At 44.8% G+C, this 27,088-nt stretch overlaps 1 protein-coding gene across 6 annotated transcripts in view; it reads right to left on the bottom strand.

Annotated features, from left to right (window-relative positions):
- The window catches only part of Fto (fat mass and obesity associated), a 410,887-nt gene that overhangs the window by 13,320 nt on the left and 370,479 nt on the right, over positions 1 to 27,088 (bottom strand). For 2 of the 6 annotated variants that reach the window (XM_013516224.1, XM_005388311.2), the window contains one exon: positions 8,129 to 10,364. In XM_013516224.1, the coding sequence (XP_013371678.1) occupies positions 10,193 to 10,364 (172 nt within the window). In that variant the 3' untranslated portion in view covers positions 8,129 to 10,192. Of the gene's footprint in view, positions 1 to 8,128; positions 10,365 to 27,088 lie in introns of those variants that run through there. The other 4 variants (XM_013516226.1, XM_013516225.1, XM_013516227.1 and 1 more) reach the window with 4 other exon arrangements.

Here is a 27,088-nt window from a genome sequence, read left to right as displayed (position 1 = left end):
TACTGCACACCATGTGACTTGGCTGCACCCTCACCCCACTTTTCTTTTCCTTTCCTTGGGGTGCTTCCTCAGCTTCCTTTTAATGCTGGACAAAACTGAGGCTTGTTAGTAGTTCCCGCAGCCATGATTTGATCAGAGTCCAAGCTCAGATGCCTAGATTCTCTTACCAGTGCCTCCTTGACCAAAGGTTCTTTGGGGCACTGACTTTGCTGACCAAATTCTCCCCAGCCCCACCACTTTCGACTGTGACCTCTATCTGCTGCTAAGGGTCCGCCATGACCATGGCCAACTCAACCTGACGTGGCACCACAGCCATGGGAAAATTCAGGACACAGTGGGCAAGTGAGTACGGCTGGAACAAAATCAAGAATGAAGCATGTTTTGGGAGAAGCTGGTGGAAGTTTGGGGCAGATTTCAACAGCTTTGCAAGCTCTGGGCAGAAAATCCAAGGGAAGGGCAGAGTTGGGGAGCTTTTAAAGCAGAAGATGAGAACGGCCAGATTAATTTCGCTCCAGCAAATAATCAGCCACCCAATATCTACCGAGCACCTGTTGTGTATCAGATAAGAGTTAGCTGGAGATGGATAATCAATATTGAATGATTTGAGGGATATGAATTGTTAGTACTGTGGAATGTCATAAAATGAAAATAAAGCTTTGATCCTGTAGCCTTGCCATCTAGTCTAATATGGAAACCAAATCTGACATGCAAAATTATATTCATAAACACTTTGGTAACTGGGCAAATGAAAATGGTCAACGTGCAGTGGCTTCCAAGAGACTCGAGGATTCTGGCATGGAATCCAGGATCAGGGTGCCGTGGAGGGTGGGCGGCAGGGCAGAGTGCAGAGTGCAGAGCTGGAGGCTCGGGACGGAGAATCAATCAGCAGACAGCCAGGCTCACTTGGCACCCAGCATGCTCTGGGGATTCTTCAATGCAACGATAATGTCAGAATAAAAAAGAGTGCTGGAATTTTTGAATAGAAACCAAGAGCCAGGGCCTTGTGGGTGGTAAGTCCAGCCCAGGGAGAGATGCAGCTGTGTGTTACTGACTCTTCATAATGACGTATGAGTCATCCCTGTACGTTAGAGCACACGAGAGTGTCCTCCTCTCCAAAAACACTCCACAACCATAAACCAGGTAACCACCTCTCTTGATGAGGCATGAAAAGCATCTTAGCAGTGTTGAGGACTGGAAGGGTTTGAAGAGTGTCTGCCAGTCAGTTTAGCAGATCCATATGGAGGACGGACTGAGGCCCGTGTGGCTGTGGATCTGCCCTCCATGGAGATAATGCCGGGGCTAAAAGCTGTGGCTGGCTATTCCCCTCTCAGCAATGGCTTCCCCTGCTCCTGTCCGTGCCTAACTCAGGCCTCTTAATTCAGACTTAGCCTTAGGCTTTCCTTCTGAGTCTGTTTTGCTCCCTTAAAGCTCTTGGTTGCTTTCCCCCCATGTTTCTTGGCATGAGTATTTTGGCTGAAGATATTTATCATCATAATTATATGTGTATTGAGCAATAAATGATGTTACTCATTTAACATGCATGGTTCACAAGTACTCAAACAATACTTCGAGTTAGGATGTGGGCCAGCAAAGCTTTCTATAAAAGGTCTGATAGTGAATGGCCGGGGCTTGTGGGCCCTACAATCCATTGCAACCACTTAGCTCTGCTGTGATAGTGAGGAAGCAGCCATAGTGTGTTGCACATGGCTGTGTCCCAATAAAACTTTATTTTATGCAAATAGATGTGAGCTACATTTGGTTATGTTCTGTAACTCGGCTGAATCCTGCTCTAGATTTTACTTTTGTGACTTTTTCTTAACCTACCACCATTTTAAATGATGAATCCTGGCCTCTTTGATTTTTATATTGTGCATCATGCATTCTGATGGCTTGTTTGGTTAACATTATCCAAAGCTTGTAGGTCTTTGGGACCTTAGGAAAATATACCAGCATACAAACTGTTTTGTACACAAAGCTTCTCCTTTCTGGGCTTAAATTAGGGCCTTATCTCCCTCCTTCTTCTCCCTCCTTTACCTTTCTCCCTCCCTCCATTTTTTTTTTTTTTTTTTGGTACCAGGAATTGAACTCATGACCTCAGGCTTGCCAGGCAAGTGCCTAAGCAGCTGAGCTATACCCCCAGCCATCCTTCCCTCCTTCTTGGTCATGGGATTAAACCCAGAGCCTTTGCACATCCCCAGCCCCTTTTTACAAACTTTTATATTTGGAAACAAGGGCTTTAATTTTTATATTTTGATCCAGGCTCAAACTTGTGACCTTCCTGCCTCAGCTTCCCATAGTACTATGATTATCTGAGGATGTCACCACATTCAGCTAGCCATTCCTGTTCTTCAAAGCGACCAGAATCAACTTCTTTAATCTGCTTTAGGATTATCTTGGAGGTCAATACATTAATATTTTCCCCAAATTTCAATATATGATCAAAGCCCAACTTCTATGATTGACCTTAAACAACCTGAAACCCAACTTCTACGAATGACCTTAAACAACACCTCCCAACATAGTCTCATTGCCCCACCTGTGAAATAGGTGTTGTATAAAAACTTCTCTTTGTGATACCTGCCCTTGCAGATGGAGTCACTGTCGCTTCTTTGGCCAAACTGCTCTCCCATTCTTAGGCTCTACATTAAAAATGAGTGAAGGGCAGGAAATGTAAGTCAAGAGCAGGATTTGAAGGACAGGGACCTGGTGTTTCTAGCACAGATTCCAATATCAAGGAACAAGCCAACAAGTATTTATGAATCTCTTTTGGCTGAGGCTGAAAAGAGTCAGTGCCGCCCAGAGCTGGCGATGTGGCAGCCAACCGCACTGCCTTGGCCGGCTTCCTCACCTGGTGGCTTCACAGTACCGTCAGCTCAACAGGCTGTGCCCAGTGAGGACGTCCTGCCACGGCCGGGCTCCTGCCGCATCGCGCCAGGCACAGGGTTCAGCTGGCCCAAGGCTGTCAAACTCACTTCGGTGTTGGCCCCAGCTGCGCTTCATGCTTTCAGAAAAATTTCCCCCAGTGCCTCTCACTCGAGGTCCTTGGCAGGGATGCCTCTCCCATTCTGCACGCCCAGCTCACTTAATGGGCACAAAGAAATGGGAGAAAGCTCAGGGAAGAAAGAAAACATAACAACTCAACTCAGCCTAAACCTTGGGAAAGCTAACAAGGTCTGCATCCCTTTGAAAACTATACACAGACATTTCTGCTCGAAGTGAAACCATGCTTCTCGCTGAGGGCTGGAGACAGCACATGGAGCCTTAGTCATACACAGTTAGTTTCAAACTTATGCTGCTGCTCACAGAGAGAAATCAATGTACAGTATATTAAAAACAATCACTGCAGCCCTTAAATGATCCAATAGTTTAGCTTTGAATGGATTCAAGCTAATGGGGGCTTTAATGGCTTCTGACAGATCATTCCATTGATCAAGGGGCATGTATTAAATACGCTGCCTACTAAACTCTGTTTTGATTTTGAGAAAAGAAAACTAAACTTCCATGGTAAACAGGGCTTGATTGTTCACGTTCACCGGGATCCTTCTCAGCCTGACCCTGGTTGGGAGCAGAGGTGGGAGGACAATGGGAATCCTATATACCTGGCTTGCCTCCTTCCCGACTCTAATCAAGGCGTAATCAAGTGGAAATCTCTGTCTGAAGAGTTGGGGGCCAGGGGGAAGGAGGGTGGCCAGAGGTCCAGTTTTCTGTGTAGGATGAGTTACCAGCGGTAGCTTTTGCTGCTCTGAGAAATTGATTCATCCCTTGTGGGGCTCTGGGGTTGGTAGGTTAACTATGCTTGCTCCAAAGTGCAAAACTGAATCCCTCATTTGAAAGGAAAGCTGGGTTGTTCAGTGGGAGGCAGTCTTTTTGCCAAGAGGCAAAGGATAGCATGGTCCCTCCACCTGTGTGAGGCTCCAGATCATTTTACGAAGTGCTGGACAGACCTCTGCTTAGGTTTGGCATCTTTTACAGGGCTTATGGAATCTGCAAAAATGGAAGAGGAGACCTTAATATAATTCACTATGACAATTTTTTTTGTACAAGAGGTGCTTTGGCTGCCTGGGAGTGGGCTATCTGCTGCTCCTGGGCCAGACCTGCCCTGCCCCATCAGAAGTGATAAGCATGCAGAAATTCTTCCATTACCATGAAAGTCAAACCACTTCCATTGTGATTATTCATTGCACTCCGTCTCCCTTGGAGCTGCGCAGGACTTGGGAGTCTATGCCATCTCCCAGTGCTGTTTCTTTTGGGTAAAGGCGCAAAGGGCATGGTGCTGGTGAGATTTCCCTCTGCAGCTTTTATAGCTTATAGACTCTTCTTTCTCCATATCTCAGCAGCTGGGAAAGGCAAGCAGGGTAGCTTCAAAACGGCACCACAAAGGCAGTGATCATCCGTGGTTTTCATTTGACCTTTTTCTTTTTATTTGGTACCGGGAATTGAACTCAGGACCTTGCACTTGCCAGGTAGGCGCTTGTGCCGCTGAGCTACATGCCCGGCCCCTTCCATTTGATCTTTAACACCAAGCAACACCATGTAGAGGAGCTTTGGCCACAGCCACCAACCAAAAGGTTCAGAATTACTCTGAACACATGGGGTCCTAAATGACCTTGACCTTTTGTCCCCATTTTGGGGGCACAGTGCTGTGCCAGACCAACACCTCCTATCTCTCGGCAGGAAGTTGGTGCATTTACAGGTCACAAACAAAGGGAAAACCCGAGTGCTCCAAGCACTTCATTTGTATTGGTGCCATGTTTGGTCAGTGGCTTTTGTAAAATTGATGAATTTTGTCTAAAGGCAAGTGCAGACAGGCAAACAGATCTGTATCTGCTGTGATCCATTTAGCCTGACACACATGTGCAGAGGAACTATTTTACCTCGATTCTTTCAGGACTGATGAAAAGTAAATGCGAACAAAGTCATGAACTGCATCATTGGAAAGGAATCACTGAATCTAATGCTGGAAGTTAATGAATGTTTCCCTCCCCTTGAAACAGACTGACCCTACTACTTAGAATTCAGAGTCAATAAACAATTGTTGTACACAGCTCATCCATTAGAAGGTGATGGCAAGAATTTTTTAAGCAAATCTAAAATAGCAAAGGGTGACCTAATCCTGCTGTACTAATGGGAGTACTGAGGAACCATTTTTCATAGTATCTTATTTATAAAAAGCTCCAGGCCATCTGCCTAGGAAAAAAACCAGAAGCTGTGAAGAGCAAATGGGACAGTATGTGCTGGTAACATGCTATTCTTCCCAAACCACAGTTATCCACAGTCTCTTTTTTGGTATTTTGGTTGAGAGATCACTGATCATGATAATAATTTATATGTACTGAGGGATTGCTAATTACTAGGTCTGACGTGAGTCACTTCACATGCATGATCATGGGGGGGGAGAGGATCCGAGGAATGAGGATGGTGTTACTATCTTCACTGTATCAAGACAGCTGGAGCACAGAGAGGTTAAGCCATTTACCCAAGTCACAAAGCTCCACCTCTGATCACAGGAAACTGAGTTAGTAACAATAGCTACCGTCACAAGGAAGACTTGCGTATGCCAGGCGCTGCTAGAGGCATCTGTATGCACATTAACTTACTGAATCTCCACAATCACCTTAAGTGACAGTTTGCATGGCCCTCTAAGAAGAAATGGTGGCTTTCTTAGGTGAGAGTTACATTACTCAAGTTTTGTAGACAATTTTCCACAGAAAGGCAGGAGGATTCCAAGTTTGAGCCTAGTTTGGGCAACTTGACGAAACCCTGCTTCAAAATTTTAAAAAAGGGGGTGAGGCTGGGGATATAGCTCAGTGTGAAGTCCCTGGGTTCAATCCCACACATACACACATGAAGAAAGAAAACAAAGACAAAGAACAATGAGGTTTGAAGGGGTGGTAGCTGTAGAGTTAGTTACCCAGAGAACCAGGACAAAGCCAGGAAGTCAGCAAGAAGCCTCTGCTGTTACACAGGAATCAGACTTGAGAAATCTGACGAAGATTAACAAAACAGACTGGGGCAGGTGCAAAGGGGACTCGTTTTTCTTACATAATGATTTAGGCCAAATATTGGAGGAATACACTTCTACAAGTGAGTGGGAACCTCGTATCTCTGAGAATGACAGGACAACTATGGGTATCTCGGGTGCATGAGAGAGCCAGCGTGTCTTCCTTTCCCTGACAGCCACTGATACCTGCTTCCCAAATGCAGCCGCAGCCTGGCTGCCCTCGTCCCCTCACAGGCAGCCATTACTGACGAGCTCTTCTCCTGCCTTCCCCACCCTGTCCCCTAAAAGCTGTGGGCTTCCCCACCGCTGCAGTCATTACAGCATGCCTGTGCCTTCCCGTCCCCTTTATGGTTGTCAAATTGATTTCACCACCGCGATACCTATGGCTCCCAATGAAACTTAATTAAAAATACCATTTAATCACAAAGTAACAAAGGCAAACTGGATAAACGGCATTACCACTTCAGCGCATTTTAATCCGCCCTGCTTTGCTCCAACTGGATCTGTTTGAATGAGAATTGCCTTTTCAAATCAGAATCCCCTTGTCTTCCATGTGCTTGCCTCTGACAGATCTCCAAAACAAACAGTCTTTAGCATGGCACGGATCCAAATGTATGCAGTTTGCCCAGTGGTAAAATCAGCCTTAACTAGAGCAAAAATAAATAAATAAGCAAGCAAAAGTTGCATCTGAAAACACCTGCCCTGGAAACACACACACTCCTCTACTTAGCGTGGAGCATCCATTAAGCAGAGCCTATGGAATCTCATTTCCAGCATCCCCCGACTCAGTTAGTGATGGATTTAGAAGCTTATTACTAAAATTGTGTCACAAATGATGCCATGACCCTGCTCTTTTCTGTCTAGAGAACTCCCCCGGGCTGCAGGGTGCTGGTGAGAGCGAGGGGTGGACGCGGCGTGGCAAGTGGGTACTGCTCAGTGTGAACTGTGCAAGCAGGAGGTTACTGCAGGGCCTTGCAGGCCAGCAGCCCTGCCGGGGGCTGCGGAATCCCACCTGGAAAGAGGCTCCTTTGGATTGAGTCCTCTGCCCCCTTAGAAACCCTGGAATCCAGGTAGTAGCCAGAGCAATGGTCAAAAGCTGAAAACTATGCTTCAAGTTATGTCTTGCTCTCTCTGTGCAAAGCCTGTTTCTCAGCGTCAGGGAAAGAAAACCCTCACTTACTCCTTCCTGTTCTCCAGCTGTCCCTCCAGCGCTCCTCATTTTCTCTGCCTGGGCCGTCAGGGCTCTTTTTCTTCCTTGAGCACTTCTCTGTCTCAGGACCTCTGTGTCCTGTCCCTTCTGCTGCAAAGCTCTCCCCAACTGGCTCCCCACTCAGTGGGCTGGCCTACCGCCCTGCCTTGGTCATTGATTCCTCTGTCCTCCGGCCAGGTGGTCTCCTGCCTAGCACTTAGGGACTGTCTGGAAGGATCTCGCCCTTTATTCACCGGCTTACAGCCTGTCTCCTGCCTAGAGCATTCAGTTCTGTTGCCATCAGTACATATTCCTGGCCCTGCAGGAGCCTGGGAGCCCTGGGAAGGCAGAGATTTGTCCCTAGATCCCAGGGGTCACCACAGTGTTAAGGTGTCCAGACACAGAAAGGTCAGATCACTTGTCTCAAGATAGCTGGGACCCGATGACCAGGACAGCCTGGCAGAAAAGCAGGCAGGGGCTAGGGCTCAGGAAAGGTAGCCCAGGGCCAGGCTTTCCCTCTCCTTCTACATACATCCCAGCAGCTGTTGGGGACCTCCGGGGCCGTGTTCCCAGGGGAGTCCTGCCCAGCTTACTGGGGGAACCAGGCCTTCCTATGGCCCGCAGCCCATGAGCTAGCGGTCACTGCCTTGCCAGCTGTCCTTCTGCGGTCTCTTGCCTTCTGTCCTTCTAGCCACATGAACCCCCCCTGGGGAGCATGTAACCCTCAGGCACACTGAACTGATGCTAACCCAAAGCCACCACTTCTGAAAAATGTGACCTTGTCTTTCGGTTTCATGTAAGGGAGGGGCTCCTCCAATTCCACTGTCCATCACCTGGCTGCACCTGAGAATTCCCTCCATCCACCTGGGCCCCATCCATACCAGCAAAGCAGGTCCACCCCTTGGTGTGCACGGAGAAAAGTGCAGAATCGTGCTTGGTTTATCTTTAATATTTTTATTGTATATGAGCATTTAATGATTCACATGGCATTCGTACAAGCAGTTCACACGTACAGTTCAGCAGGGATACACATAGATTGGGGTGAGCACTAAACAGAACCCGTTTCTTCTACAGAGGTGCAAGCAAGGTCTGGAAAGCTCCACCACGGAGGTGTTACGCAGGTCAGGTCTGCAATAAGTGGTAATGGGGAGCCATGGGGTCTGCTGCAAACCACTGAGGGTCACAGCCTGCTTCTGAGTCGGAAGACACCGCTGAGCGTGTTGCTGTGCTAGGACAGAGATCTGGGACTGCTTGCTGTTCTGAGTTCTAAAGCAAATACAGACATTTAAATTTCATGTGAAATCTCCCAATTTAAAAAGACTGATACCTAATGAAATAAAACGAAGGACGAACACTGGCAGCCAAGGAGAATACAGGGCTGGACGGCCCAGGGAGGAGGCCCAGCCTGCGACTTAGGTACGCCACATACCCCTTACCTATATTACTTTATTTAACCTGTTCATACCCTGTGAGGTAGCACTTCACCTCTTCTTCACCGATGAGGAAACTGAGGCTCGGAGTCATGAAGGAAGGAATCTAAGGCCTGAGAAATTCGAGACTCAGCATGATAAAAACCTGACTGCTTTGTGAATGTGACTTTTCTGCCCCCAGTGAGGCTCGGACGGCAGGGAAGAGTGCGCTGTGCCCCTCTCCGTGCAAGAGCCCCCAGCTTCTCACCAGTGACAAGAGAAGGCAGTGGGCTGAGAAGAGGAGCTGACGAGTGTCACACATTTTGGGGACACCAAACGGCAGGAGCAAGGCAGAGAGTGAGAGCTGTGTTGATGGTGTCAGCAGAGGTGTGGAGGAAGAGCAAAGTGTCCCCTCTCAGCTCGTTACTGTCACAAAGCCATGCCAGATTCACTGGGTATTTAATGCTGTACCAGACAGTACTGTAAGTATGCAGCTAGATCACTTCATCTTCATCGAAGAGGGTGGTCCCTTCAGCATACTGAAGAGGAAACTGACGCACAGTAACTTGCTACGGTCACACAGTTCCTGGGCGTCTCAGTCCAGGCACTCTGAAACTGGAGCCCTGGTTCAGTCGGCACTCTGCATGGTCTTTCTGGCCCCAGTGTCATTGGGATGGGGCACCGTGGTTCTCCCAACCTCACTGCCACCTGTCATTATCTAAGAAGGGGGGGAGTTATAGAGAAAACTGTCCTAGGCTACTTAGGCATGAAGCAGTATAAGCAGGGCTAGGTCTCTGTCCCTGTCACTAGACGAGGGACATCCCTTGAGGACAGGCTGTCAGCTTTGTTCTGTTAGTACCGCCCCGTGCCTGGGCGCAGGGATCCCAGGGCAGGCTTTCACTGAGCGCTGTCTGAGATGGGGAAGAGGCTACTCTTCAGAGAGTCACTGCTCGCCAATCACCTTCTCTCATAGCTACAGGGAACTGGCAAAGGGAAAGTCTGCTCTCCGACTTTTTAGAGACATCTCATCTAAGAGGACTTCTGAAAGTGAAAAACATGTCCCACAGCTGCCCTGCCCGCAGGAGCAGTCCTTAGCCACATGTGGCTGTTAAACACTTGAATGTGGTCAGGCCATGTGAGGAAGTGAACTTTTAATTAAAATTAAAACTGAATTAAAATTAGAGAAGCCACAGCTAGCAGGGGACACCACGTCGGATGCCACAGGTACAAAACCACATGGTCGGAGGCTGGGGTGATGTCTCCAAGCTCTGTCTTGCCCGTTACTGGGTCCACTCTGACTCTGAGGAGGCTGATGAAGGGGGAAAGAGGTGAGGCTTTATCACAGGCCGGGGCCCTGGGGGCTGCAGGGCTCCCATGAATTAATCTGAGTGGGTAACAGTCATTTGGGGGGAAGTTCCTAAATCAGACTACAGCACTCATTTGTCAACACTTTAATACTCACGGGCACCACTCCTTAGCTATTTTGAACTGGGATCCAGGTACAGCCTAAGGGCTAAGTGAAGTCTACACTGCCCTCGCCCAAGCCCCCGGTAAGGTCGGAGAAACAAGAGTCAGGTATCTTTCCCTCTCCACCTAAGACCTGTGCTCCTTCTGGGCTTTGGTTCCCAGAAGCTGACCTCTGAGTTCGGCAACGATGTCTGTGAGATCGAAGGGCAGAGGCATGGAGGGGTCATCCTTCTCCCAGTATGGTCGACAGTCTGGTTTCTGATCCCCCGGTAAAGATCGGGCAATTCGGGACTGGCACCTGAAAGCATAAGAAGAGGCAATTAACCCACTGGGGAAAAAGTCTGAAGATCCAAGCTTGTGGAAAACTTAAAGACCGACACTGAAAAATGCTCCCCAAAAGGCCTTCTCTGTTGAAGGTCATGACGATGATGGGAAGAGTGAGTTGCAAGGCAGAAAGGGGGTGTTTATAAGGAACAAGAAATATTCCTTATTGTGCTCAGCTTTTGCTTTTTTTCCCTTTTCGATTCCCAAGCTTATATTATCTCCAGTGACTTCGAAAAAGCCAATCATCAGGGAAATTCAGTTACTCTGCCTTTAAAATGGTGAATTATTTTTTTCATTATCTCAACTGTTATTTAAAGTGTGTGATTAAGCCATTATCAGATTTAAATGTTTGTGGGATTTCGATGTATTACTAGATTACTGAGAAAGATTAAATTGAATTTACTGCATTAAAACGTCCAAGAATAGATTAAACAATATTACAGACTGGGATTGACTTTGGAGATCCTGGAGATTTACAAGTGTCCCAGCTTGCTGTGCTCAGGAAAAGGCACTCCAAGGAGAGACCGGTTTATCAGGATGTATGCAAATAGAGGTTAATAATCATTTCCGCTGATGAATAGGTGGGGGAAACTTCCACAAAATTAAATTAAGAGCCTAGCAAGAGTTAGTCCCTAAGGAAAACACTTAAATCATGGTTTTTATTAAATGGATTATTCATCAATAGTGGAGAAATTAATTATCATATGCAGCTAAATTATAGCCTCATAGGAAAAAAGTTGGGAAAACATCATCACACCTTGGCAGGGATGTACCTCTCAAAGTCTGGTTTATTTAAAATTGGACTGGGAAAGTTCAGTGGCTTTAGCTTTATTTATCTGAGAAATGAGAATCTGAGAAAAGGAAACAAATTGTAATAAGGAATGAATAATTTCTTTATTCTCGGGGAGAGAGTGCCCGGCAGTCAAAGCGCGTGTGTCTACCCAAACCAAATGCTATAAGCACATTTGGAGGGTCACAAAGCTGCCTCTACCTTGGCCTTTTCTGCACCTTGCTCTAGGTCAATTAAAAAGCAGTCATACCCACTCTTCATCCTCTGACTGCATAGGAAAGACTGTGAGGAGAGCAGAGGATGGGATGGCCTCGCTGCAATCAAGTCTGGTGGTCAAGAAGGTTCCTAACTAAAAGAGATCGCCTTCTCTGGGCAATTATTAATGGTGAGGGGATCCCCAGGGGAAAACATACTTCAACTTTACACCTAGTTTCGCGTGTGGTTAATTGCTATACCGGCATCCTCTGCACTCAATCCGTCGTACATTACACATAACATTCCAATATATCTTCAGCTCTCCGCATCAGGCCCTGATAATAGCGTCTGTTAACATGCGCTAAGTACTATTATGTAGCACATCACTTCATAAATAATAAGATTAGCTGACCTCAGGGCTTCAAGAAGAGTAATGTGTTTAAATGTTCTCATTATTTATTTAAAACAAGAATTAAAGCAACAGAAGCTGCTTCTGACAATCCTCTTAGCATAAATATTAAACTGTTTGCGCTGATAAGCACGCATACACTGAGGGACAGAGGGCGAGTTCTGCAGACTACTTCACCATAGGTGTTGGGGACCACGCCGAGTGCTGGCCTCACTCAGGAGGCATCTCCATAGTTCTTGTGACAGTCTCTAAATCACTTGAAAGAGATGAGGGGGAAATTAATATTCAAGAGAAGCTGCGACTAATTACAAAAGAACTATGCAAAGCTTTTAAAATTGTGATTTCTCTCTGCCTCACAATTGTAGAGTGATACCCAATTTACCGGCCAGGGAAAGTTATTCCAAATTGAGCATTTCAGCCTCACAGTGGATAAATTATCTGTGCACACATTATCCTGCTTGGCAGATTAAAGGGCTATGATAAGTGTCGATCCACCTAGAATATCATAAGGTGTGCAAAAAGTCAATAGAGATGCTTTTTCACCTGTCAAATGGTTTTGCCTCCTCACTTTGAGAAAGTATTAAAAATATTAAAACCTGCAGCAGAGGTCTGCTTGTGCCATGTTGTACAAGCTTCCCAAAGCCACTGGCTTTGCTTTTGGGAAAGGTGTTCCCCAGTTGTGCGCCACGTTCTTTGCATCAAAGGACGGCTGGGGTGCGGGCTGCCTCCACCCATGCAGACCCTAGTTGTATGTCCTTGTCGCCTCCACTGAGGCTGGGATGAGAACCCTTTGCTGGGTTTCTTCAGGGCAATTTCCAGATTGTTTTAAAGTTCTTCCTTTAATGCCCAGTGTGCCCTGCCAATTTCCAAATGACAGTGAAAGGGTCCAGCAGAGGGCTCACTGTTTGTGGTGATGTATTTATTTTCTTATGGGAAAGGACACACAGCCCCAGCTCCAATTATGCTATTTGATTCAGAATCATGGCAGACCATAGAACCATAGAAAAGAAAGGGTTGAGAATGACTTGAAGGAATGACTCTCTTTAGGTTTTGATTTCTCTTGCTCAAATCACTTGTTCTGCCTTTTTAGATCTCAATGTCCCTGACACGGGAAAGCAGATCAATTACAGGCTCCGTGTTCTCTGGAATCCTGGAAGGACATGACATCTGGGGCAAGGTCTTTTTTTACCTCACTGAGCCTTGGCTTATCTGTCAAGTGAGTATGATAATAATGATGATAACAGTAATACAGTAGACCCCCTTTTTTCACAGTTTTTCTTTCTGTGGTTTCAGTTATCCACAACCAAACATGGTTTGAAAACATTAAATGGAAAATCTTAGAACTCAATACTTTGTGAGTTTTAAATTGTGTGCTGTTCTGAGTAGCATGAGACCTTGTGCCATCCAGATCCGTCCTGCACAGGATGTGAGTCACTCCTTTGTCCAGTGTAATTGTATTATGTAGCTACCCACCCAGAATCCTCATAGTTTCATGATCTAAAGTCACTAGAAGGAGATGGTCCTCCTTTTGATGCTATGTCAGAAGGTCAACAACAGCCTAAGGCTGACTGGAGTAGGTAATTGTTATCTTGTATTTATCCCCTCCCTCCCCTCCAAGAGGATTCGAACTTTCCTGTGGGGAATCCATCCCTTCCCCATGCTTAGCCATGTGGTCTGGGTTCCACATCTAAGGCCAGGGGAGAGCCTTGACTGGCATAAATTAAGCATATCCCCCTCTTCAAGACACTGTTATTGTTTCTACAATGCAACAAGAAGCAGGGGTTTGGATGATAGTGTTAGAGTAGCTGTATCAGGCCTTATTGCCTGTTTGGCTTTTCTGTCACTTGCAACCGAAAGAATCTTAGCTGATATGCTGGCCACGCCTCCTACCTCTCCATTATTTCCACCTTTTACAACACCCATGGCTATGGCCCTGCCATGCATCTGGTGCACTGCTAACACAGTGTAATGTGCGCAGATTACCTGGTTCTGAGAGCATGAAGACACTGGCCTTTGTCTTTGGTTCAAATTGTATTTCGAGTTAGTTCAAAAGCCAAGGGAATGCCAGTGTCACCCTCAATGGCCTTTGCAGGAAATAAACCTGTTTTCTTTTCCAGCTGGAAGATCTTTCAGAAAAATGTTGAAGAGTCCCCAACCCAGTATCATTCTCCAGTCCTACTGAGCCAAGCTAAACATAAGAAAGTTATAGCTTCCCTTTTCCAACTTGTCCTCACTACTGTTCTAGAGAGAAATCTGATTTTTTGGATGCTTCTAGGATTAGACAATAAATTTGGATCTACTTGGGAAATGCTGTCCTTTTCAAGAAGTACTTCTTTTCCAAATGTATATTATTTTAATTCAAGGGACTCCATAAGCCACCTCCCAAAATGTTCACTGCTTAGGACCAGTTCTCCTTGAATAACCTAGTGACAGAACAAGTAACTGAGAGGTGTCACACTGGCTGGTCTGCCAGCAGATTGTCCAGCAGCCCCCCAGCCTCCACCCCAAGGTGTAACTCATATAGGGCCTCACTGCCCACTGATTTCCCCCAGGGCTGCACTTACATTTGGATGATCCAGATTGCAGTTACATTAGTGGACATTGGTCGCCATGCTAAAATTAACCACTTTAGCTAAAGTGTGTGTTAATTATGGGTATGCAAGCAGTCAATAAAAGGTTAATGCAAAAGTCAAAGGATAAATTTCTTCCCTTATTGCATCACTTCACAGACTAAATGACTAACATTATACTTTGTGTTTTTAATCAATAGGTTTTACAGTAATGTGCTGGTCATTGATTTTAAGAAAACATGTACGATCTTCTTCCTTGTCCCTAAATTTTGCAACAGATAAAGAAGGACAGGTAACATTTCCATTACTTTTGAGACAATGATAATGATTTCAGGAGAAATGGTTTGTGCTAATAGATTCATCGGGACAACCAAGCTTAAAAAACTCTCTCTGTCTCTGTTTCTCTCTGTCTCTGTCTGTCTCTCTGTCTCGGTCTCTGTCTCTGTCTCTCTCTGTGTCTCTCATACAAGCTAGAACTTCATGGAGAAATATTACCAATTACCAGGCACAGGTCAAGAAAAAGCACAGGTCAAGAAGAAAGAACCCTAAAGAGAGATTTCCTTACTGATGAAGAAGACAGCAACTCCTGATAAAAATAACAGTTATATTTTGTATATTGTTCAAATGTCCCAAAGAATTTCAATACATAACACCATTTTGTTTGACTTTCACAATGACCTAGGAGAGATGGCTGAGGCTGGCATTTGGATCCCCTTTATGTATAAGGATGGCCTTACCCAAGGTTCATCCAATAGTCAGGGAAAGCCAGGGTGGGGCCAGACCCTGGACAGCTGGCTGGCTGTTTCCATTTCATTCCATCTTTTTTCATGGATTTCCATTTGGCTTAAAATAGATCTGTGTCCACTGACTATTTAGCTGCTCATGCCAAATTTAGACTCTCTTTAAGAGATTCTATACAATTTTAGGAGGAGGAACAAAATATTTTTATTTCTAGAAAGATTACTATTGTGGCAAATGACTGATAAAACTTTTTCTTCTTTTCAATCTAATGACTTTGAGTTCTTAGAAGTGCTTATTATCTATAGAAATGAAAGATACCTGTTTATCTTTTGAAGGTTTCTTTGCATGACCTTGAGGAAAATATCTCAATCTTTCAGTTTCCTCAACTGTGACATGAAGTTCATGCTCCTCTGCTTCCCCGAATTATGTGAAGATCAAATAATGTATAGGAAAGGCTTGCAAAATATGTAAAGTGCCACATGCATATGTGATCACATATATGCCTTTTCCTACTTTTAGAAACACAGCTGATCATGTAATGTTAGGAGGGCTTGTAAATACAAACGAGTGTCACACTTTGAAAGCTGAGAGCAGTTAACAGCTTCATCAGAAAATATCCAATGACCAAAAAAGTATACTCTCTTAGTCAGGTTTTTTTTTTCTGGAATTTTCATTCACAATGAGGAGTTGACAGTCACTCACAGGTCTGTCCATTTCAGGATATCAGCCATAGCAGAACACATTCTTTCAAAAACAACACAAGCCAGTCTCAAGGCTTAAGAGGCTTCAGGTAGAAAACACTGGTGTAACATCACATCTGCATTAACCCATAAAACCAAAGTGCCAGGATGAGCATGAACAAAAAGTAGGAAATGATGTAAAGTGAGCATCAACCCCTTCAAGACCTTATGCTTTGGAGGGAGCAGAAGACCAATACGGCACCCAAACGTTTTCTGCTCAACGGGCTGCTCTGGGCCACCGGAGTCACAGAATCTGCCACAGTGCAGTTCCAGCATTTAAAGATGTATTTTCATATACATAGTTATCTAGATCTCAACAGTACTCTATGTGCAGTCTAAGGGATTTTCAGTGTAATTTTGACTCTCCATGTCATCTGCTATAAACACTTCATTTGAAATCTAACCTTCAAAAAAAAAAAAGAAATCTAATCTTCAAGAACTGTTCTGTTGTATGGCTTTTCAAAGTCCTTATGATGCTTTGCTCTAAATAGTCTGTTTTAGTCACTGATGAGAATATGCAGTCCAGTTTATAATACTCTTACCTGCATCTTCTGAAAAGAGAAGAATTAATTAATATATAATTTATCTTCCTGGACTTTTAATACTGCTATAATGGTACTATGGAAAACTTTGCAAATAGTCACTCTACTTGTTTTGTGGGTGTGTGTGTTTCTTTTTCTTTCTTTTTTAAAGACAGGGTCTTGTTACACAGTCTAGGTTGGCCTTGAACCTGCCATGAGGCCCAGGCTTTCCTTAGACTCATGATCCTCCCTGCTTCAGCCTCCCAAGTGCATGGATTACAGGCATACGTCACCACACCCAGCATATAGCCATCCTACTTCAAATTATCAGAACGGTCTCTACTTTGACAAAGGTGGTTTTATAAAACCAGCCTGATAAATTTGTATAACTCAGTTTACCTAATACAAAACAACTTAGCAAAACCAATTCCTAAGTGCATTTCAACAACAGTATGTTCACTCTCTCTTTGAAAAGCTTTTAACCTCTTACCTCTATCTCATACGCTAATGTTTTCAGATCAGTAAAGCCAACGGCACCTCAGAGAGTAAGGAAAAACTTGTCCACAAATTTGCCCTTTTTTTGGGGGGGGGAATTGATACACCTTTTTACTAAGTAGTACTTTTCAACCATGACCCTTGAGAAGCTGGGCTTAACTTCTAGTCCTACACAAATTTACTTTTGATCCTTATACTCCAGTGAGAAGTCCAATATAAGGTAACTATTTAAGAGCTTTACATATGACTACCAAATACACTAAAAATGCTTCTGAACACCAAGATGATGCCATTGAGCCACACGGATAACTGGACATTTTCCAAGAAATTGGATAACCCTGCTGCCTGGACTTGGGCAGATGATCAGCATATCAATAGAGGACCTACTGAATTGTCCCGCTCATGCTAAGAAGGAAATCCTAAGGGTGAATCCAAGCCATTGTATTTAGCGTGTGTTCTCCACTTTTGTTGAAACTCAAAAGGCATTTCCTAAATAAACAATGGTGGTGAGTTCCCAATCTTATCCTTAGCAACTGTATGACCTATAATAATTTCGGTGAACTATATCAAGGTTTTTTGGTATTACTGTGGTTGCTTTAGATGAGAAAGAATATTTAGGGTTCCAAGTTGGGAGTCTAGGCAGAGATTTCCTTTGACAAAGACTTCCTGTCCTCCTGGTGTATGGAACCAGAGCTTCTCTCCAGTCGGAGTCACAGCTGAGAGTTCCCTCGGCTCTTGGCAAAGACTCTACCAAGAAGAAAGGGTGCTGAGGTGGGAGTGCAGGTGCTCATACAGGTCCAGAGACGAAGGTCAGGAGATGAAGAGACAAGGGGTGCGAGAGCATTTTGCTGGTATGAAGGTCAGGGACACTTTTCGATCATGGGATGGCTCCGATACAGCTCCACTGTTTCTTTAGGAGTCCGGAGAAAGCCAGGCCTACTTCCTTTCCACTCTTTGCACATCACGCTGCCTCCACCAAGGCTCCTCCCTCCTCATGTGATTATACTGTGCCGTGCGCACACCGTTCCCTCATTCCTGCCCCTCTGCATCTGCCTTCAGAGGTTTACTAGACCTTTTGCTTATTAGACCTGTTTTGGAGACACTGTACAGTTATTCTGTCTCATGCCATTGCTCCTCCTTGCCGTCTCTGAGACCAAAGCAATATCAGTAATAATAATAGTAAAGATACTCATAGCAAATATTGAGTGCCCTGTGAACATTTTTTTATTTAAATGTTTGTCCTCAAAGTGGAAATGGACCCAGAGGATTAACTACCCTGTCCAAGTAAGTTTTCACAGTCAAACTAGAGACAGAGTCAGGATTTGGATTCCAAATCCCAAGTTGTTTGTACTATCCCAAAATACATATAAAAGGAAAATCATTTAGCTTTTGTTAACAATATGTTCCCAAAGGCACTCAGCCTCTCCAGGGGAGGGTGCTGGGAATTTTAGTTTTCTAAGTGACTCCTAGGATCAGACCAGTTGTTTTAAACTGTACTATATTAACCTGTTCCACAGGTTCACAAAAATGCCAAAAGTGGGATGTGGTGGCGGGGACACAAGGGTATCTTTGGATCTGTAAAGAATTAACACTAGACTCATCTGCATTTCAGAGGAAACCAGAGCAGCAGTATCTTTTGTAGATCTGCAACTTGGCCCCATAAGCAGGCGACTGGTGACCTCCCAGGGTCCAGTGCATTAACAGGTCTCCTGCAGTCTTTCCCCCTACTTAAGGGACTCGGCCAGGCCCCTCGCACCACTGAATACATGAGACTGCTTGGCCCACCACTGGGGTGTAAATCCAGGAGGTTGAGAATAATTTTATCCCCAGGTTCATTTGCTGGCTTGCCAGTTACATAATGATAGTGATGAATGGGCTACCTTGACAGCTGAACATTTAGGAGCTGCTGACCTTTGATCTCTGGTCACATGATAGGGTCACCTGAAACTTGCATGACTTCTACCTGCCCAAGGGTAACAATATAAAGGTCAAATGGGCTGGCCGATTATATGTATCACGTCTGAGGTAGCTTGGTTGGAAGCTTTAAGAGAGGCCGGGTTGGGTTCCCCAGCACACAAAGCTAGGGAACCACTGCAGAAATGTGCTCAACAAAAGATCTACAATTTCAAAGCAGTCTAGAGTAACTTTCCTTGCAAGGGAATAGAAAGAACTCATTATTTTTAAAGGGCAACAATGAAAACAAACACTTTGCAAGAAAATATATTCTGCCAGTGACTCAGCCATTGGGAGGGAAAGCATACGGGTGCATGACTTAATGAGTGATATTAATGCTATGCCTGCAACATGGCAGAAGGTCCAATTGGATGCAATTACTGGAACAAAATCCCCACCGGGTAGTATCAAGCCCTTCTTTCAGTCACAGAATAAGCTGTCTCTGCTGTCCTCTGTCAGCGCGGTACCCCACAAAGGACCGTGATTGACCAAAGATAACCCCTTCCAAATTTCATGACTTCCCTGTTGCTTGAAACCCAAGTAAAGTTTGCATGGGATAGTCTCAAACTTCAGAAAGATTCCACAATAACTTATGACTAGAAATTCAAGGCTGCTGTGGTTTTTAGATGTACTAGAACAGCTTTTTAAAAACATTTCTTCTTGCAAAGCTGAGGGTTTTTTGCCTTTTGACTATCTGATTAAATTCCATTTATTCAGAATCAGATAACGGTAGTCACATGGATAACACAGATAGTTATGAAAATAAAAGCTAAAAATCCAGTGTCATTGATTTTCAGAACCTAGACACTTCAAGACCAGTGGTAGAAGCAGACATTACAGAAAAATCTGATTTATACAAAGAGCCCATTTTTCTAAAAAGGATTTTTCCCTGCAAAGTCAAAGACTGACAGACAGACTGCCATTGGAGCATAATCCACTTGTACTCCTGAGAGATGAGCAAAGCAAAGGACAATGGCTTACAGAATAAAAGGCCAGCTGTTCTGACTTCGGGATGCTCATTTGAGTTGTAAGCTGTGAAATAAATTTGAGTTGATGGGTCCTCCATCTGCTCACCTGTTAGTCTATTTCCACTGCACTGCTGTTTTTAGAAATACTTCTGTGTAACCTGCTTAATTGGCGTTCAGATGCCAAGAAACCTCTCCCCACTTTCTTTTGACCTTACTTGAAACTTGAGGCTACTTGGGCCCTCACTTCTCTCCTCTTTCTTATGAGCATTCATGAACAGGTCAACAGCACTTAGGAAAGAAAACTCAATGGCATCCACTACCAAATACTGTGAGGCAGTTCAAAGTCAGTGCTGGAGAGAAACTGGTGGGCTGAAATAAAAATGGCAGCGCTGTCGAGGGCATGCCAGTCTTCTGATGGCCTTGCACTTTGCCCTGATTAGCAGGTGAGTGAGTACAAGTCTAAGCTCTTATGAAAGGCTCCATAGGATCTACCCTTTCCCCATCCTGGGTTCTCTCACTGGTCCCTTGTGCACTCAGCTCCATTCATACTGGCTTATTGCCCTTCCGTGAACAGGCCAAGAACATTCTCAGAGTATTAGTACCTGTTGTTCCTTCTATCTCGAGCTCTTCCCCCAAGATATCCTTTTGGCTCGCTCCCCTCCTACCTCAGGTGAGCATGTAAACAGAATCAAGTCAGAGAGGTCCGCAGTCACTTCGATCGAAAACAACAGCATCCCTCCTTCCCCTATTCTTCTGTTACATTTAGTGCCATCTGCTATGTGTATGTATATGTGCATGTGTGTGTGTGTATGTGCATATGGATGTGTTGGGGTGTCTGTGTGTGCATCAGCTAGGCTCCCCGAAGGCAGGAATTTCTGTCTGTTTTGCTCATTGCTATATCTTTCAAGCCTAGGGCAGAGTTTGGCACATGGTAGCTGCCATAAATACTGGGGAATGCACTAATGATTGAAAGCAATTTGCCTCTGAACTGTACTCCTTCAAATGGGATGAATTCCCCTTCTGCCTAGAATAATAATAAGTAAAATTATAAGGCATAATCAAAGTGGTTATAATAGCAATAGGCTCATTACCCACTGACAAGTTAGGATGGCATGGTACGGAGAATACTGGTCTGAGAATTCAAGACCTAGCTCTGCCAGTATTTTACCCTGTGACTTTGGGCAAAACCTTGACTTTCCGGCTGTCATTACTCAGATCTGTATAATGAGGGGTTGGATTAGACAGTGCCTAACTATCTTCCCATATCTAAACAAATAAGGACATTTAAATATAAGTATCAGGGTTTATCTCTACTTACTTTATCTCAGTGGTCCTCACTACTAGGATAGGAAAGAGAGGTGTTAAATCAGTTTTGGTGACAAGCAAGTGGAAGTCTTGCTCCAGGTCACACAGTCAGTACGTCACATGGCTGGGACTAGAACTTAGGGCATTCTTTAGTCCAGCATTTTCTATTACATTGAGCTTCCTCTCTCAGCAGAAGTGAAAGTACCAGCAGTCATTGTCATTTGTGATTGAAAAACTATTTTTGCAGGCAAGTTCTAATTCCCTCAGAGGTAACACTTACTTACCATACACTCCACAACTTTCAGGACATTTGCTTCCAGCCACTGGCTCTTTCAGTTGCTGTTTCATCCCAAGGTTAGAGGTAATAAACTATTCCATTTGCCGTGAGTATTTCAGGTTAGGAACAGAATTATGTTTTGGTGCAGCTCTTTTGCGGGCGAAGTCCAAGCACTCCAAAGATGTCCTAAGCACTCCAGTCTTAAACCCAAGCAAATCCGCATCCTGTACCCCTAGGAACTGAATGACAGTTTCCACAGCTAACATTTAGACATTAACATTGCTCTTGCTCATATAAATACTCACATCACTGGGTCCGGCGACCCAAAGCAATGCCAGCTCCATGTTGTTTACTAAGTGCCCATTCACATCTGCACTGATAAAGTCAGAATTTGGGAAGAAGAATTTCTGTTACTGCTTTCAGTCTTTGCTCACTTGTTCGCGCAACAAATATTTACTAAGCGTCAGGACATGGAGAGATAATAGTGAAGTAAACAAGGCCCCAGGTTTTGTGGAACTTGTCTGGTGCAGGCAGACAGATAGGAAGTGTGTTCAGTTATAAGCTGCTAGCAAGAAAGACTAGAAACAACAGTGGTTAAAGCAGATGAACACTTTATCTCACATTTAAGAAGTCTGAGGAGGTCCCATGAAAGCAGTCCATGAATGCCTGGGACCCAGGCTGCTCCATTGACCTTTTCGCTCTTGCCCCCTTTGGCAGACGGCTGCCATCCGTGAGGTTACCTTTGGCTCCAAAATACTCTGGCCACCCTATCTGAGTCCCAGGGAAGGAGCAGAAGGAAGGGGAAGGGTAAAATATGATCTTGCTTCCTCTTTTTAAGGGGGACAGTCAGCCACCTCCACCTCTGTCTCACTGACTAGAGCTTAGTCACTGGGCTGCAAAGGACAGTGGGAGGTAGAGGTTTCTACCTGGACACGCTGCCCCTTTGCCCATGTCAAAACTGAGATTCTCTGCTAAGGAAGAAGAGAAGAATGGAGATACAACAGAAAAGCAGTATTTTTGCCAGCAGATGGAACCAAATAAATATTAAGATAAATTTCGCTGGAGACAAATGCTTTAAAGCAAACCAAATGGGGACATGAGTAACAGTGAGTGTGAGGGACGGGGAGGGCCTTGCCAGCGAGGGTGGCAGCAGTAGGTGTTTACCTGGGGGAGAGTGCTTTAGGTGAGAAAGCGTTAGGTGTCCACAAAGGACAGCAAGGAAGCCACTGAGGCTGGTGGAGGGCTCTAAGGAGGTGGGAGGGAGAAGACGAAGTCAGTTAAATCCAGAGTCTTGGAAGCTACTGTGAAGAGTGGATTCTTTTTTCCTAACTAGACAGGAAGTTACTGGAGAGTTTGAGAAGAAGAGTGATAAGATCTTTGTCTCACTATTCTGCAGAAAGCCTCTAGATTCCTCTAGGAATTGGGCCATTTCATGAGAGAAAGCTTCTATACTTGACCTACACACAGAATTGGTCTTGTGAAGCAAAATATCTTTCTTCAGTCTCTTCTGTGCCCTCAGAGGCTGCGCCTGCTCTGGGGCTGAAAGGGAGGGAGGGCGCTGAACCTTATTGTCCTGACGGCTTTGATGCACTGTCCCCTTTGCATTAGAACAGACGGGAAGAAACACCACCAAAGCCTCCTGTGTCCCCAAGCCCACCGATGTGTATCTTGAGAACTGAATTCACATCCAATTGCTGCTGTTCTCTTTCTTTTTGGCGCTGTGGATTCAGGCTGAGGAAGAAGGTAACCCTATATGCTGAGAGTCATGGACGACTGAACAGGCCTTCTGAGTCAGCACTGGGTTTGATTCTAAAATGACTTGGCTTGAAAGGAGTTTTTAAAAATAGGGAGCAGACCAAATTCTAAAATTGCCTGACTCAAGTTTAGTGTGTGCGTGTGTACATGCGTATGTGTGCGCGTGCGTACAAGTGCTTCTAGTGATGCCACCGTGGAAGACGGCCCACTGCAGCCTTGGAAAGGAAGGATGAGCTGCCAAAGAGCCTGACTTCAGGGTGACAGGAAGGATTAATTAATTAATCATCATAACCCTAACTTTCCCACCTGGGCACCTCGGAGGCATGAGCAAGCAGAGACAGGCCTGATCCATTTCTCACTGTCCTGTGCTCCCTGGGCAATGGTGGGTGCGAAGTTTTACACTCAGCTTGGGGCTGTAGTTGCTTCACTGTCTAGGGGTGATCTCATCCTCCTAGTACCAGCGTTTGCTTGTGGAGTGACCTTGGCAAGGGCACTGAAGCAGCATTTTCTCATCTGTCAAGCTAAGACAGCCAGAGAGACCCGGAGTCATGCCTGGTAAATACCGGAGTGCAGAATGGCCTGGCCAGCTCATCTCAGAGCCTCTGGCCCCAGGAAGAAGGCTTTTTCCTCCACGACAAATGAGTGAGGCCGTGTCCTTGCCATACCGTCTGGTGGAGATGGGGAGGAAGATGACAGTGGCTCTTTACAGGAAAGACACCCTTAGGCCCTCACTGTGGATCCCAGGTGCTTTCTCATTTGCCAAAATCCGGAAGGTCATAAGGAATCAAAGGACGACATCTGCTTGTGCAGAATGTCATTATAGAGAAGTCTGGGAACAAGAGGCCTGTTACAAGTCACCTTTCCAGCTCCTGAATACAGGCTGATGAGTGGAGAAGAGCGGCTCCTCACTGAGCATTACAGGAGTGGGGTCAGCTGGGAACTGGCCAGGGCTCAGCGGCAAGTCAGAGCAGCACAGCGAGGACTTGATTAGCCGCTGTGACCTCCTGCCCCGATGCCTGGCCTGCCAGGGAGCCAGGCTTCTCTGCAGACTACTAAGTTAGAATTCGCACTTTTTGGAAGAACAGTTCTGCAGTGGAGACCACCTGGGAGTTGGCACAGAATACCTTACTGAGGCTCCATTATGCTGCCTCTGCTGTGAGGGCTGATGGCTCAGCTCAAGCGAGACTGTAAAACCTGGGGAAGTGTGCTGTTCCTAACTTCAATTGTTCTTCCTAGCTAGAGATTGCCTCACAAAGGCCTTAACGCCCAAAGGTACTTGCCAGTAAGTCCCAGGCTAGTATATACAAGAGCCATTAGCAAGTGGCCTGCCTGTGTGTGTGAGTGGAGAGGCAGCAGGATGGTGTTTCTTCCAAAGATGGCTCTTGCTCTGGCCTTCAACCAGGGAGAGAAAGTCTACCAATAATTCATTTTTTTCCAGGACCATGGGGGAACATGAGAGAAATGTATTTTAAAATGCAACTGCTTCTAAAGGGAGAATATTTTAAGCCACCTCTCAAGACCATGCTGCTTGCTGGGGTGATGTGGAGACACGTGAGCTTTGCAGCCTGTGGGGAGGGAAGAGGAGGTAAACTTCTGATGGTTTCACCTAGGGCTGATCACGTGCCTGGACTTCCTTGAGGGATTCATTTAGGAGCCAGCACCTACACACAAGGAGCAATTTAATCGGTTCCCAGCTAATGTCCTTTTCCAGTTGGCCTCATCTAAGTGCCTGGAAGCTATGGTCACTAACACTTTCAGAAAGGATTTATAAAGTTCTTTCCCAGGAGAAAGGTCTCTGGGCAGGCAGCGAGTAATTCTTTGAATGATTTCTCCATAGCAGGTATAGCATGAGGATGAAGGAATAGGTTCTACTGTAAAGAACCTAAGATCTCTTCTAAAAGGAGAGAATTCTCATTTTTCAGCAGTTTTTTATAGCCATGGAACTGCTCCTAGGAGCTAATTTTACCTCCTACCCTTTCAGTTCCAATGTGACATTAGTAGAGTTGCTCCACATACTGTGAGAAAAATCAGGCTACTAGAATCCAAGTCTTGAGATTCCCGAGTCCACCGTGGGCTTGCTTACTGTTTATTTTTTCAATGCTATAACTGTTAATAACTAATCTCTTTTGAGCATCTATTATGTTTCAGATGACACTAAATACTTTACTTGTGTAATCCTACTCACTCTATGATGGTCATGTGATTTTGATCCCATCTTACAGATGGGAACATTGAGGCACTGAGTGGTGATATAACTTGCCCAAGTTAATACAGCTTTTGAATGATGTGGGTAAAATATGACTCTAGGCATTCTGGCTCCAGAGCTCGTACTCCAAACCACTATCTTATAATGTTATAAAAAATATGGTGCATATAGTTTCAACTCTATAATAGAGAAGTATTCACAACAATGACAGGCAACAATGTCCCATGCTAGTCTATCAAACCCTCCAGGTCTGTTTCTTCTGGCAGTTATCTTCTGTACCTCTAATAATGTAGACTTCTATTTTCATGTTTACCAACTTAGATATCATCTTTTTTTCTGTTTTTTTTTTTTTGTTTTTTTTCTGGTACTGGGAATCGAACTCACGACCTTGCGCTTGCCAGGAAGGCGCTGTGCCACTGAGCTAAATCCCCAGCCCTGAACTTAGATATTATCTGTTGGCTTCCTTATTCCAGGCCCACCCAAAGGTGTTTGTGATGGTTAGCTTCCAAACGCCATCCCCCACACCACCAGCATCCACTCCCACACTGACTCTGGGAGGGTCTTTTCTGCGGCCTGTTTTCAACAACCAATTACAGTAGAGGTGAGGGTCGGCTAATTTTTTTAAAAAGCCTGGCAATGTCTGCTTTTGTACTCTTAGGAGTCTTAAGTCCTAAAGACTGGTTGCCCCACTGCAGAGACCACAGGGAAAGGGCCTGAAACCACACGGAGAAAGAGAAGCCCAGTGATCCCAGAGCCACAGCTGAAGCAGGCTTTGTGCCTCGCTGTGCCTTGATAGATCACAGAGAAGACCAACTGCGAGCCCCAGAAGGACCACCTGTCTGAGGGCCAGAGTTTTGGTTAGAAATAAGGAACTGTTGTAGTTGTTTCAAGTCACTGATTTTGAAGTGATTTGCTATGTTGCAATAAAAGTGTTTCTGGTATTTTTAGTTCCTTTACTGGCTACCTTTGTAATTTTAGACAATAAGCTAAAATTCTATTTCTAGTTCCATTAGCTTTTTCTCACTGTGATAAAATATGAACAACAAAATTTAAATCATTTTAAATATACAATTTAGTGGCACTGATTGCATTCACAGTGTTGCCTAATTGTCACCATTATCCATTTCTAGAATGTTTGCACTATGCCAAACAGACACTGTCGCTATTCAGTACTAACTCCCTCTGGCAGTCCCCAGTAACCTGTAAACTACTCTGTTTGCACGAACGTGCTATTCTGGATATTTCCTACACGTGAAATCATGCAGCATTTGTCCTTCTACACTTGGCTTATTTCGCCTAGCGTAACATTTCCAAGGTTAACTCATTATCAGCATTTCACTTCTTTTATGGCTGAGTAATATTTTATTACCCGCATAAATATATTTTATTTATATTCATCTGTTGATGGACACCAGGGTTATTTCTCACCTGTGAATAATGGCTTCAATGCGCACTAGTGTACACGTAGCTGTTTGAGCATTTCAATTTTTTTGTGTGTATATCCCTACAAGTGGAATTGCTCGATTATACATATCTCTATACTTACTTTTTTGAGGAATCACCAAACTATTTTCCAAAGGTGGTACACCATTTTACATTCCCACTAGTAATGTACAAATCTCCAATTTCTTCATGACCTTGTCAAAATTTGTTATTTTTCAGTTTTAAAAAAAATATAGCCTGGGCTGGAGATTTAGCTCAGCGGCACAGCACCTGCCTGCCAAGTGCAAGGTCATGAGTTCTATTCCCAGTACTGGGAAAAAAAAAAAAAAA

This window comes from Chinchilla lanigera, unplaced genomic scaffold, assembly GCF_000276665.1.
Source record: "Chinchilla lanigera isolate Chin_1 unplaced genomic scaffold, ChiLan1.0 scaffold00032, whole genome shotgun sequence".
Lineage (NCBI taxonomy): Eukaryota > Metazoa > Chordata > Mammalia > Rodentia > Chinchillidae > Chinchilla > Chinchilla lanigera.
This window is presented reverse-complemented; position numbering and strand designations above follow the sequence as displayed.